Source organism: Melospiza melodia, chromosome 8, assembly GCF_035770615.1.
Source record: "Melospiza melodia melodia isolate bMelMel2 chromosome 8, bMelMel2.pri, whole genome shotgun sequence".
Taxonomy (NCBI): domain Eukaryota; kingdom Metazoa; phylum Chordata; class Aves; order Passeriformes; family Passerellidae; genus Melospiza; species Melospiza melodia.
This window is the reverse complement of record NC_086201.1, coordinates 33,552,863-33,567,587: the sequence shown is the minus strand read 5'-3', so window position 1 is coordinate 33,567,587 and position 14,725 is coordinate 33,552,863. Positions and strand designations below refer to the sequence as shown.

At 44.7% G+C, this 14,725-nt stretch overlaps 1 protein-coding gene across 1 annotated transcript in view; it reads right to left on the bottom strand.

Moving 5' to 3' along the window:
• CPS1 (carbamoyl-phosphate synthase 1) overlaps positions 1-14,725 on the bottom strand; it is a 90,934-nt gene that overhangs the window by 42,500 nt on the left and 33,709 nt on the right. Inside the window, exons 17-21 of the mRNA XM_063161400.1 lie at positions 13,186-13,330; positions 12,620-12,830; positions 11,354-11,552; positions 9,113-9,289; positions 3,984-4,102 (exon numbers count right to left, since the gene is read on the bottom strand). Coding sequence (XP_063017470.1) covers positions 3,984-4,102; positions 9,113-9,289; positions 11,354-11,552; positions 12,620-12,830; positions 13,186-13,330 — 851 coding nt within the window. The remainder of the gene's footprint in view (positions 1-3,983; positions 4,103-9,112; positions 9,290-11,353; positions 11,553-12,619; positions 12,831-13,185; positions 13,331-14,725) is intronic.

The following is a 14,725-nucleotide window of genomic DNA, read 5'->3' as shown; positions in this document are numbered from 1 at the left end:
CTCTTCCTTCATTACAAGACCCCTGTGAACACCATCACACAGCTGAGCATGGTGTGTCCAAACTCCCACCTCCTCCATGAGCTGTTGGCGTGATGAAAAGCCAGTGGGGTCTCTCCAGGCCCTTTTTCCCCTTTTCACTCACAGGACTGGCAAGGCCAAATCTAGGGAAATAATTCAGCATCACCTGTAAAGCACCGACAGCATGGCATGGTGCTTGCTCTTTCCATGTGAGTATGCACAAGTGGTTTTATTTGTTTATGTGCATGGTGGGGAAGGTTGAAGTTAAAATTACACTGCAGGTATAAAGGTAATTGGTCAGACAACAACAACAACCCCCTCAAATGTAAGCTTCCAAAATAAAAAATATGTAAGGTCACAGGAGAGCCAGCAGAGGCACATGTTTGACATGTCTGTGATATTACTTGTAATTCTCACAAGTACACTCAAAATGGCTTTCTTTTCCCAGTTCAACTCAGGCCATTTGCTTTCCTGCAGCCACATCACATATCTGAAACAACTCCTTCTCCATCCTAGAGGGCCCACAGGCAGAAATGGAACCACTGCTGCAGCATGACAGAGCTTCACAGTCCCACCCAGCACCAGGCCCAATCTTCTTTAGGAAAAAAGTTCAATGGGACAAAGGTAAATGGGGCAGAGGATGGTCTTCCCTGTCCCTACTGTGCCTGCAAACTGCTGTCCTTGCCTCTACACCACAGAGGCAATTCATTTGCCTCTATTAATTTATGTTTACAAACATTTGTAGGGCAGAAGTTTTTCCCTCAGCACTGCATTTTCCCACAGAGCATCTCACAGGTGTAAGCAGATCCATTGCATGGATCAGTAAGATTTTCTGTTCACCTCTCCATCCCTGCACGTGGTGAGGATGCAAGGCAGCATGTGGTGTGTGAGAGCTGCTTCCTGAACAGCTCTCAAAGGCCTCCACCTGCCTCTGACCCCCCTTCCTCATCTGTGTGTCTCACCCACTTGTTCTAGCTCCTCATTTCCTCTGGGCAGAGACAGCTCCTTGTTAACAGTCTCTACTACAGCTCTGCAGGGGCCAAATCAAGATTTTTGTTACTCCAACTGCATTCAAAACCTCACTGCAAAGAACCCCCAAACCAACACAGAGACAGAAAGGAAGGGGTGGATCCATCCCAATAGCCTGTAGCCAGCAGCAATGCCCAGGAACAGGGCAACTACTCCTGCTTCTAGGAACTGTACTCTAACAGAAAGGTTTAAGGCAGTGATGGCATCACCCCTCACTCTTTTCAATTGGAAATTATTCTGTAGCACAGGTAGAACTCGTGCCAGGCATGCTGGGGACTGGAAACAGCTGGCTGCAGGAAGGGCACATGTGTGCCAAGTCTCATCTGCATCACTCAATTAGCTTTCCCCTGCCTATGGCAGAGATCTGGTTCCTGATGTGCCTCACTGGACTGGCCTCTTAGTTCAAGTCCCAAGTGTTTTTCCCTGGCTTTTTGCCTTTGTGCCTTCAATGTAATGCAGCTGGACAGTCCATCCCCTCCCTCCTGTGCTGGCTGGGAGGAAAGACAGGTTTTTTTGCAAAAGTGTGAGCAATTCTAGTGGAGAGAAAAAATAATGCACTGATAGTGGAGTGAAAATCTGCTCTGGTAAGTGAATGAGGGTAAGATAATTTATATGTTCAGCCTGGAAAAGAGAAGGCTGCAGGGTGACCTAACTGCAGCCTTCCAACACCTGAAGGGAACCAACAAGAAAGATAGAGAGAGACTATTTTAAAGAGCATGGAGCAACAGTAATGCCAAATTGATTTTTGCCTCTTTTTCTTTTATACATTACCTATATTCTTCACACATTTATTTGTAGCTCTGTAGCCCATCATAGTATTTGTAGCTAGTGTTTTATCTACCCTATTAGACAGTAAGACAGAATAAATTCCCCAGCAGCTCCAAGCTGTGGGTCCAAGGTTGGATTCTCTGTAAAGCCACAGTTGAAATGATCTCTGAGACATTTTCATCAACAATGTTTAGTTCCTATCTGAAAGAGGGAGAATTCAAATAAAATTGAACCAGTGGGGAATAACCTCACTACTTAGGTCTCTAATTGGGGATTCTTGTCAAATATGCTAATTTGCAAAACCTATTAAAAATTGTATATGCATTATGCTACGTGTGTATCTTTGGTGTTTTCCACCTGGGGAATTGTGCACCTAAGGATCCTTATAAAGATAACCCCTTTTATCACCCTGTGTCTGGCTTGTGGTTTTAGGGAAAAAAAAGTCATCAACAGGATGAGGGGGAACAGGTTCACACAGCCAGAGAAGATTTAGGTTAGCTATTACAAAAAAATTCTTCTCTGTGAGGGTGGGGAGGCCCTGGCATTGCTGCCCAGAGAAGCTGTGGCTGCCTCTGGACCCCTGGAAGTGTCCAAGGCCAGGCTGCACAAGGTTTGGAGCAACCTGGTGTAGTGGAAGGTGTTAAAACTAGATGATCAGTGGAAGGGGGTGAGAACTAGATGATCTTGAAGGACCCTTCCAACTCAAACCATTCTGTGATTCCATGATACCACCCACAATCTGATTTGAATTGCAAGAATCCACTTCCAAGGGACACAACATTGCTTGTGTCTGACAAAAATTCAAGGCTGGATACTGGGCAAGGGCTCTCTGGGCACCACAAGGATGAAAAACTGTGTGGGGTGGTACCACCTACTGCTCACTGGTTGTACAATCACCTGCCACCCATGGCAGAGAAAGGGAAAGCACATTCCTCTGCCACCCATTGCAGAAAAAGGAAAAGCAAGCTCAGGGATATAGGAGGGTTCAGGAAGACTGGCCTCTGTAGAGGATTTATATATAAATATATATATGCTTATCTATATCTATAAATATATATAAATGTGGATTTATAGCAGCTGAGGATGCAGCCAACATCTGGGGCCTCGTTCCAGAGCATGCCACTCCCACAGTGACAAACTGATTGTGGATATGTTGGTTTTTTCCCCTCGGGAGCTGCACATGCATGTTTAAAAGGCCAGATAGGAATGCCATGTGACAGATGTTAGAGGACAAAACTTCTGCAGCCAAACAACAGATTTCTGCAAATAATCAAGTTACTCCTTTTCTTCCACCTCTCTCCCCACATTTATTTTTGTTCGGCTCCAGATGCTGCTTGTTCCGGGTGCAAGGGAGGGCAAGAGCTGCTCAATTAAAAGCAGAGATGTCGCAGGTGAAGCGAGGAGCGGCTCCGAGCTCGCTGCCTCTGCTGCGCTCCCAGTGCCATCGTGTGGTGACACCAGCGAGCACAACGGGTACCCGAGACACAAAAGCCAACAGTACTCTGCCAATAATCCAGCAAGGAGCCTCTCCCAGCCTCGTAAAACATGAAGGGAAAGCTCAAGTCAGCAGGAGTCTGAACTGAAATGTAGCCCACTCCTTTAATTTACTGCTATCTTTTCTGTTGGATTTTAGATGATCATTTTTCTTGAAGGAAGAAGATTTATATTTAAATAGGTCTGGAGCCATAGGCGTTTGAAAGAGTGGTACAAAAGCAATACTCACACAAACTGCATGATCACAACAAAGAAGAAAAGCTTAAAATTCAATACTCCAGGCTGGAAATAAAATGCATTGTATGTGACCCTCAGGTGCAGTAAGTCAGGACAAGTTCAGTGCTGAGTTTGAAAGGCAACTCTGTACTAGGTATATGAGTTACTCATTGCAGGCCATCCACATTCCCAGTCTTTAGTCTCAGAGACTAAAATCCTCAAATACTGAGCATTTTCCATAGTAAACCATAACTTCCATAATCCAAGGAACTATTTTACCAAAAAGAGCGTGTTCCAAAATTTCTGCTGACTGAGACAGTGTACTGGGTTTTAAGACACCATCATTTACTCCACGCACTTCAATAAACTTCTCAGCATGGACTGCATGTGTGCTTACCATAGTTTTCTGAGCAGGATTCCCCGGAGAATTGTTGTGCCCTAGGACAAGGCTTTTTTACCTGTTCTGTTCCTTGAGGATCTTCTCCATGTTGGCAATGCTGCGCATCTTGTACAGAAACCACTTGTCAATGGCTGTGAGCTGGTGAATGACATCCACAGGGACCTCATCCTCCAAGGCCTGCCAGGAACAGGACAGCACCAAACAGCCCCTTTAACACACTGCACAAATACACATCTAGTCTGCAAACAGCTAGCAGAAAGAAAAAAAGTTATGTAGATCAAGATGTACAAGTCAAATGTTCATCTACCCCTCAAATGTTCATCTACCTCTTGGCCCTGTCTCCTGCAGCAACAGAAACTGTGCCCCATGAGGAGTTCAGGGAGGCCCCAGCCACTTCTCTCTGTGCTCTGGTTCCAAAAGCTGGCTTCTCTTTCAGTGAGAAGTAATTTGCTTTCCACAGAGCCAGCAGCCAGACAAGCTGATGGGACCTAGGCTGGGTGGCCACTGAGAAGATGCCTAGCTAACCACAGGGAGTCACATTCAGGCTGCAGTGACCAATCCTCCATCTGCACACTTCTTACTACTCAAGTTGCCTAAATCTCAGGCTCACTGCCAACATCCTAACTGCAAATGTAAAACAAGAAGCTCTGGGTTCTCAGCTGTGAAGGAACATTTTGCTTTGGAGCATAAATCTTGATATAGCCTTGAAATACAGGGCTGAATCAAAGCATGTGGCCTTGCATTACCTCTGAAGCAAGGCAAAGTCAGGTCCTGGGTGATGTTTCAGCTACAGCACAGCTCCAGCTTCTCTCACTCTGCCTCAAGATAATGTCAAGACCATTCAAATTTCCCTTCTTTCTTGCTGGGGTTATTGATGGGCTTTTTAAAAATAAATTATTTACAGCTAGAACCCCACAGAGATATTATTCATAAGACAATAGGTTACAAACCATTGTAATATTAAAAAACCCCTGCACCTCAGAGAGCCCTCAATATGATGTATTTTCTATCAATGCAATTTCTTGGGTCTCACCAGTGGTGTACAGTTACAACTCTCCTGACAAAGCAACTATAATCAACCATAATGATAATGCCAGCACGGTATCTTTGCTGAGCTAAAGTAATCTGGCTCATTAATTTCTTACCATGCTTAATTGTTTTCTTGTAGGGCAGCATCCCTGGAACAAAGCCAGAGCAGTGCCATTGAAGAAAATCCCAGAATTAATCCAGGAATGAGCTTGGTCCACTGCACCCCAGCATTATTTCCCCAAGTTACAAAACTTGGAGACAATGTTGGTACCATCACCATGTGCTCCAGCAATGGGGAGACTTTCTGCCAGCTCAGAGAAATGGGTCACTTCAGGGAGTGAAGTGGACAAGGGATGGGTGGCATCTCCCTGCAAAATACTGACACCACCTTCTGCCTTTCCTAAAGAATTCCCAGCCAGCTCTTGCAATTATCCTCTTGCTCTGAGAGGTAACAATTGCTCACTGGGATTTCCTGTGTGCTCACAAGCAGTGGGGAAAACCTCTAACATGTTTTGCTCCTTTAGAGTAGCCAGTCACATACCAAGTCTTCAGAACACTATTGGTATGAGGCAAGTGGTAAGGAGTCCTTTCCATCCTGATTCTTTAGTGCTTGGGGTCACATTGCCACATTAGTGGGATATGAGCAGGTCTTTTTTCCTTTCAGGTCCATCTATTTTTACAAAACACATGCAGACTTGCACATCTTCAGGATCTCCAGTTTTCAGTCAATGGTTGCTGAGCCACACATACACAGGTAGCATTACCATATATTCTTAAGCTGGTTAAGGACATTTTTTAATAAAGGCCTAGAGATCTTCAAAGGAAAGTGAAAAAAATGTATCCCTTCCACTCACTCATCAGAGGAGAGGCAGAGAAAATCAACCATCTTCTTATCCCTGTTGCATAAATCTGGAGACTGGGAGAGAAGAGTGAGTTTGCAGACATTTCTTGCTCCCTATCACCACACTCCAGGGGCAAATCAGTTTTCCAGGCAACTATGTAGAATTTGCTCAGGGAGGGCTGGACTCCAATGGCTTTCCTCTCTTCAGACCTGCATGAAGGAGTACAGCCCAAACACACCATGGAAGCAGGAGGAGAGAGACCCAGCAGGACAGTGTGACTTTGGAGCCCTGCTCAACTTCCAGAGCATGCCATCCAGTAGGGGCTGAGGTTTACAGGGCTGCCTTCACACCAAGAGCCATGAAGCAAGCCTGACCTGCAGGCCAAGCAATGAAGGGCAGCTCAGCTGCCTATGCCTTCTCTAGGGACAGCACTCTTGCTACTTCAGTTCCATCCTGGCTCCTCACCACAGAAAGTATTCAGCTGCCTGTGGACAGCAACACAAGTGCAAACTGCACATCTGTAGTGTGGACAGTTTTGAGGCCAGGGCCCTGGTGTGCAACAGAGCATGCACCAACTCCACAGCCTAAGCCTTCTGAGGCCACTTGTACATAAACTTAAGAGCAGCAGAAAACACCTGACACAACCTGAGCATCCCTGCTCATCAGGCTGTTCCATCCTTGCAGCACTCCCACTCTAGCCAAGGAACAAGTCTCATCTATGTCAGCCTCTCTCCTGTGCCTTCTTTTACACGACAACAGGGAGCCCCATTACAGCAGCAATAGCTCTGAATGGCAGCTGAACTCCCTCTCCTTGCACCTGAACACTTGCTGTTGTCATCATCCAACAGGCAAAGGAGAGAGGAAAAGTAAAAAAAAAGTACAAAGCCTTGGAGGGCTGGCTAGTGGGCAGGAGAGGAGAAAACACTAAAATATAACAAAGGTCCATCCTGTTTCAAATGGAGCTGATGGCTAATGGGGACTTACTGCTGGTTTTTAAAGGTCAACAAGCTGGGAAGGGATTTCCATGCAGACAGCCCCAGGTGCCAGAAGCACCTCTTACTTGTACTGCTTGCCTCAGTTATTAATGGGGATGAATTTGTGTTTGGCAGAGGCAACTCTTTATAAGGCAGGACTAAAGGGTTTTTCTTTCTTTTCCAACAGATCCCAGTGAAAATACCAGCAGCTGGGAACACCCAGTGTTCAGTGGGACCCAAACTCACCTTCATCTCCCCAGATGCCCTGTGTTAACATGGGTCTAATTTTAATCTTTCATAAAATCTCTCTGAACCACTCAGACTCAAGAAGTAAGATTTTTCTCTCAGTCACAAGAAAAAGGCTGTAATAAAGACCAAACACAGCTGCTGAAGGATGAAGACATGCACTTCCCAGCTTGAAAAACAAGAGGGAACAGCTGGACAAGCCACACATTTATAAAACAATTTCTGATTTTTCTTCAGGCCATTTATAAGAGGAACTGCTAGTGAAAACCTTTTAACTAACACAGCACAGGCTCAGCTCCTCACTCATGTGGAGGTGGAATGAGATGTACCCACACATGAGCACAAAGGGCTTAAAGACTCCACCACACAAAGTCAGGGGCACAAAGAAAAGAGTAATTGGGCATTCCCTGCCAGGAAGGTTTGCAATCTTAAAAAAAAAAATAATAAATCAAGCTATCCAGGTAAGCAGGAGCTTTAAAACACAGCTGTGCCCTCCTCTTCATAGAGGGTAGGTACAGATGGACGTGTTACCTGCGGCAAAACCAAAGTGTGAAATTGCACCTACCCTCTAAAGTAACTAACCCCACATTTACCACATGATATACACAGGCAAACACCAAGAAGATGAAGGAAGAAATAAATTTGCAGCCAAGTTCCCTTAGAATAACACTCCCTGTTATACCGACACCTTCAAGGCTGAAGTGATTTGTCCAGTGTGACAGGAGAGGGGTCAAAAGAATGCTGCAGGAAGCTAAGCTGGTTTTGAAGAACAGGAGATTTCTTGTCTGTGAAATTTAACATACAGTTGTGTAATTCTTTTAGTTTCAAGCCCATACCAATGCAAGCATTGCAAGCAGGCAGTGCTCTCACACACTGCAGTTTGCCATTCTTTATCATCCTTAGTTTCAGTTCTCAAAAGGATCTTCATTGATTCCTTTGTAATCTGCAGAACTGACCCATTTTGACTGACATTTACACTAGTATAAATCAGGGCTGAACACTAGCCAATGTTTAACAGACAAATTTAATCTCATAGGAAAGGAAAGTAATCCCAGCATCCAGCAGCACCCAGCTACAAACTAAAGTAACAGCACACAAGAATGCACCTGATGCTGAATGCAGTGAGCACAGGCTAAGATTGTACCACCAAAAGGCAAACACATTGCCTGACCATGGAAGATGCAGAAAGCACAAGCAAGAATCCTACTCAAAGTGCTCCCAGTGAGCTTGACAGAGGGAAGCAAGGGAATGAAGAATACTCAGCCTTTGTCATCTCAGCTGACCCAATCCTGTACCTCAAATTCAAGGCATTATAGGTGTGTTAGCCTGAAAGATATTAGTGCATCACACAGCAGTTGTCCTGGATTGAAAGATAATGTGTGTATTCTATTTGCCATCTGTCAGAGGTAGGGCAGGTCTCTTCTGTTCATTGGGCAGTTTTCTTTATCTCTTCCACAACCCATCCTCCCTCCAGGAGATCTCTGCTGTCCATGGCCAGTGAGTGTCCCTGCATGGCTGATAAAATTTCATCATCCCCAGCACCCAGCATCTTCCACGGGGAGATGCTCTGCCCAGGGGGAGGAGCCAAGCATTCCTACCTGGATACAATCTGACATTGGGAACACCACAGCAGCCTTTGCCCACTGCATTCCCAGAGGAGCAGCTTTCTTCTGCCCTGCATTCCCAGAGGGAGCCCAGGCCCATCTCCAGCAGCCCTGGACCTTCAGAGGAAACTCCCCCCTTGTGCAGGATCCCTGCTGCAGCAGAACCACAGCTGGCACTGCAGGAGGGCTGAGCCACCATGGGATGGGACTGTGCCACCTCCCTGACACACAGGGGGTCAGCTCCTGTTCTGACTCTGGCAGTGGTTTGTTTTCTTTTTTGTATTATTGCATTTGTATTTTTAATTTTCCTAGCAAATATCTGTTATTCCTATTGCCATATCTTTGCCTGAGAGCCCCTTAATTTCAAAATTATAACAATTCGGAGGGAGGAGGTTTACATTTTCCATTTCCAGGGAGGCTCCTGCCTTCCTTAGCAGACACCTGTCTGTTCAAACCAAGACAGTAGGTCAAGGTCTTTCTATCTGTTGTTACCTTGGCTATTGCATATATCCGAGTGCTGGATGGCTCAGAGAGCTCCTTCTGGAGATCCACAGAGGCTGGCCAGGCTTTATTCATAGGCAGCTGTGAAACAAAGCCATCCACGGAGGGGTGGCACATCCTCAGGGCCTTTTGGAAGCTCTCCTCGAACGTGCGGCCGATGGCCATGACCTGCAAGGGACAGCACATCCACATGAACCACAGTGAGCCAAGCCTGGCCGTGCCCTGAGCAGCAGGGTGGGGACAATTCCAGCCACAAACACAAGCACACACACAGATGGCAGCCTTGGGACTCCTCCCTAGGATAGTCCTGCTGTCTGAGCCTTGGTGACCCCACTTCTAGATCTGACTCTGCTCATGGTATCAATGGGGAGTTCCAGACAAGTGACTGGTTGGCTTTTTGGTTTTGGTGGACTGCACTTTTGGTTTCCATTTCCCTGTCTGTAACACACAGGAGAATGCTGCTCTCCCCTGTAAACTGCTTTAAGGGAAGCACTCTGGGAAACATTATGCAGCAGCATGGGTATAGTAATATAAAAGAATATTTCTGTTTAACAGCCTGTTAGAGATAGAAATTCACAGTGTGAATTTTAAGGTTCAGGAGAAACCTTCTCCTGCTTCCTTTAAATTACATTTAACAGTAACTCTCCCCTGTGAGGGTTCTCTTAAATGATTACTCCTCCTTGGTACAGCAGCACTGAAGGGTTTTCCCTCCTTCAGTCTTGACAACATATCTAATAAGAAAACAAGCCTTTCTGTCTAGATATCTGTGAGGTAACAGAGCTCTTTCTCAAACTTTTACATTTTTATTTCCCAGTGTAGTGAGACCTTAACAGCATAAAAATCTTCTCAAACACAATGCTGAAAAACGACAAAAGAAAAAATAACATTGCTTTCTCTTTTCTCACAGCTCCAGGCCCACTGCCCAGCACAACAGAGCTCAGAAAAGGCCAGGCCAGACTGTTCAATTAATAAAAATGCAGTAGGTGCTGCAATCTGCCTTCAAGTTCAGGCCTGGGGAGATGACTACTCCATACTAATAGAGACACAGTGGCAAGAAACTCTGTGCTTCAAAGACTCCATCTCCTGCCCACGGGTCCTGCAGATTTACATTCTTGCTCAGTTCCCCCACCAGCTGCAAACTGCATCCCTTGGGCTTCTCCATCCCTGCTTCTGCTCACCTGCCCTGTTAGAGCATTGACTCTCCCTGTGTGTCTGCCCTGCCTGGAAAAGGACACAGATACAGGCATTTCTATGACAAATGAACACTGTAAGGACTCAACATCTTCTGCAAATGTGTATGGCCAGGAAGTTGCACAGTTGATGGTGCAACTGCATTTAGGAACTCCAGTTCTACAAAACAGTCCCCAAATCTCTAAGCAGAGAGGGTTAATATCAGGAAGCATCATCTCACTGAAAACAAAAAACCCACCTCACTACCATTAGAAGCCAAACCTGCCAATGGAAGATCAAATTCTAATTAATCTTTCCAGTTCTGATGAAGGCTTCTTGTTCAACAACAACAATGATATTAGGAGCACCTTGCATGTCAAAATAATTGAATAAAATAACTATTTGAAAAGAAAACTGAAAAAAATACACAAATAATTGTTTTGCTTTGGTAGCTGATATGTAATTAACTAATTAAGTGGGTAATTTAATGATTTTGTCTTATTTCCCCCTTCTTAAAACATGGTCTGAAAATACTGTGACTGTCCAGACATCTTAAAATCTTTTAGAGATGAAGTCTCTTACATCAGAATTCAAAACTTGAGAGCAAGATGACAATTTGGATTTGGATTTCAAGGCTGAGATCTGGCATCTGGTTTTAACACAGAGGACAAATAATTCAGGAAGAACTGAAAGCTGTGGCTCATGGGCACCACTGAAAATCTTAACACACTACTAGTCCTGAAATTGTACTGTAATTAACCATCACTACAGAACCTCAAACTAAAAAAACAACTCTGAGAGCCCTGGAGTGAGTGTTAGGAATGAAGTCAACCCCAAGTAATCCATAGTGATCTCTTCCTTTAGGAGTCAAACCATATTTTGATAGCCAACATTACACAGTCCTAACTAATTTCCATTAATTATAGTACTGGATAAAAATAATTTGAGCTTAATATATATCCTCCAATTCACGAGGTCTTTGAAGACAGACGCTCTGAGGGTTTCCAAGGAAGAGCAATGGCTTCCCCAAGTGGTGGAATGGAAGGTGAGTGTGGCACTTGCCTCTCCCACACTCTTCATGGAGCTCCCGATGCGGTTGGAGGTGTGCTGGAAACGGTCCAGGTCCCAGCGGGGTATCTTGGTCACAACGTAATCCAGGCTGGGCTCACAGCAAGCAGAGGTTTTTCCTGTCACCACATTCTTGATTTCTGGCAAGGGGATCCCCAAGGCAATTTTGGCAGCAATGAATGCTAATGGATACCTGTCAGAGAGGAGAAGCAGAGAAGAGTAGAGTGGAAAGAACTTTGCATTGGCAAATCCCAGGGGTGGATCCAGAGGTGAGGTGATCGTCCCTCCTCAACACAAGGGAAGGCTCCTGTGCTCAAGCACTGCAAGACGCACCCAGCCTCCTACCTCAACACGTTGCAGAGCTACCTCCCTAGATCTGGGACTTGCTTTTTTATCCCCCATGGCTCCCCTTTCAGTAGCTGTCACATCCACTGTGAGCCCACCCTAACAGATGTTTAGCTGCAAGTCTGTCATCGAGAAAGAAAACAATCAAACGCCCACTGTCCAACAACATGGCTTATCTCCAGCCTGCTATGGGTCTTAAATAACCATAAGAGTTGTTGAGAACTGCAAATTAGAGATTAATTTGTGCCTCTCAACAGCATCTGCAAAGTGCAATTAAGAAGCCAATTTTTAAACAGCCTGCTTTGACCATCCTTATCTTGATTAGTTTATGATTAGCCAACAAAACAAAGGCAGCTAGCAATGCCATTTGCATCAATCTGACAGACAGCTCATTAATAACTCTGCCCTCTGGGTCCCAGAGATGATTTGCAGCCAACATATGGATGCAGTGGATGTGCTTTGCAAGGATTAGGCTCCCACACACGTTTCTCCTGGGAGCTTCTCCATTTGTAGCAACAGCATCAGCAGGGCTGGAATGACCTGGAGGGCTCACTAACCCCACCCTCCATCTCCCAGCAGGACCAGCTCTCCAAGGGTCAGACCTAACAGATGCTGACAAGAGCTGTTCTTAGAAGCTTCCCATGCAGAAATCTGTACCTCACTGACCTGACTGCTCCAGAGTTCCCTCTAACAGCCAACTTCAGTCTTCCTTGATGAAAATGTAGCTACAATTCCATGTTTTAACTACATGGAAGGCAGATGCTGCAGCTCTTTTTCCTTGTAGCTGTCACCTACTTATTTAAATAATACATTGATCCAAATCCCTCCTTCTGTCTTTCTGTTCTGCTACCCTCAATTTTTCTGTTTATTCATTTGTTTGTTCTGGAACATTCTGTTTTTTTTTAAATATCTTACCCTGTTGCCTTGGAGGCCAAAGCTGAACTTCTGGAGAGTCTGGCATTAACTTCAATGACGTAGTACTCCAGGGAAGTTGGATGCAGAGCAAACTGGATGTTACACTCCCCCACAATGCCCAAATGTCGGACAACTTTGATGGCACGATCCCTTAGCATCTGAAATTCCTCATTACTGAGGGTCTGGCTTGGAGCCACCACAACAGAATCTCCTGTTTGTACAAGGCAGCAGAGAAGGAAAATGAGAAGTAATTGTGGCCACACAAGTCACTGTCCCTGCTAACCCACTACCAGTAATGACATTACCAGAGATTACAACTTGTGCATGCACAGCTGATGAAAACCAGTGATAGTCAGAAGCCCAGGGTTGGAGACAAGCTGAGAAATCTTATGTAAAACACAATCACAGGTGTAGGTTTAATCTGTTTCACACCCTATCTGGCTGTATTCAGGACCTGAGCAGTATTTTCCTAGCCCACTTTATGTGTCCCAAAGCTCTGTCAATAACACCAGGCAGAACAGCACTGCATATAAAAAGTCTCTGAGCCAGCCCTTGCCCAAGCCTACCTGTGTGGACTCCCATAGCATCAATGTTTTCCATGTTGCAGACAGCAATGCAGTTATCAGCAGCATCTCTCACAACTTCATACTCTATCTCCTTCCAGCCAACAACTGACTTTTCCACCAGAATTTGGTTAGTCATTGCAAATGCCTGGGAAGAGGTTAGGAAAAATAAACACCCAAAAAACCACACAACACCCCCCCAAAAACCTGCACCAAACCCCTTATTAGACCATATTGCACATTTAAGACTTATCTCCAGACATCCCAGACCAAATAAAAGATGAAAATAAGTTCATAACATTGATAACAAGCACTTTCTATTTCTCTCTTTCTTAAAAATTGTTTTACTGTTATCTGAAAGGCACATTTGAAAACATGTATGCAATATGATGGGGGGAAAAGGGTTGGGCAAGTATATAAATAACAAATAGGAATATAAGAATATTTAAGGCTTCAATCATGCAACAGACACATTTTTATGTGGGTAGCCCCAAGGACTTCAATAGGAGAGCACTGCAAAAAGCAAAATGACTGAGTGATGGGAGTGTAGGTGCCAGCAAACAGTATGTAATTAATAGCATTAATAATGCTGCTTGTCATTGGCATACTAACCAGAGGCAAGGGTCATGATTTATTCTTAAACTAATCTTGAAAGTATTCCTCAGCACATAAGGCAAAAAAGAAAAATACAGTTTGTTGGTAAATGAGCATAATCTAGTGAATACATGGCTTTAATATTAGCAGATAGAAAACATTAATCAATACTTGCTTAAAACCCCAGAAAGTGATGGGCACATTATCAATCCATCCTTTAGCAAAGCTTCTTGTTATCATGCTGCCCATGAATTGGCTCTTCAGTCTGCTCCCATCTGTCATCAACTCAAGCTGTTACTTAAACCCTGCCCTTAGCTCAGTTGCCAAAATCGCACATAAAAAAGGAAAAAAGGTTATAGGAATGGCACTTCACACTGGCTTAAGCAGGCACTGACCTGGTGGGGATGCAGCAGGAACACCCAACCACTCCCGCAAACCAGCCCTGGGTGCTCCTGTATCCTTCTCCCACTCCATGAGCAGACTCAGGAGACACAACCTCAAGGCCAGGTTAGCTGAACTAGCTGTGCTATCAAACACCCAGTGTTCAGTTATCTGAGTTATAAACAGTTCCGTCCAGTGCCTGAAAATCCACTCCACTGAATTACTACAAATCATAACTGCTGGGCTGGAAATGAGCATCCAAATTTGAGTTAATTCAACAAGACCCAAATTGCTTTTCGCTGTAAATTTTGAAATATCAATACTGAACTGGGAGGTGGTGTAAACTCTCTGAGGGACAGGAGGCCTTGCAGAGAGATCCAGATCAATTTTAGCATTAAGCCATGATTAATGGGATGACATTTAACAAGTAGAAATGCCAGACTTCAAACTTAGAATGAAGCACCACCTGGCAGAAGTAGCAACTGGGAAAAGCCCTGCAGACAGGAATCTGAGGGTGCTGTAGGCAGCAGGCTTTAAAAAAAAATATAAAATAAACAACAATGTGGTG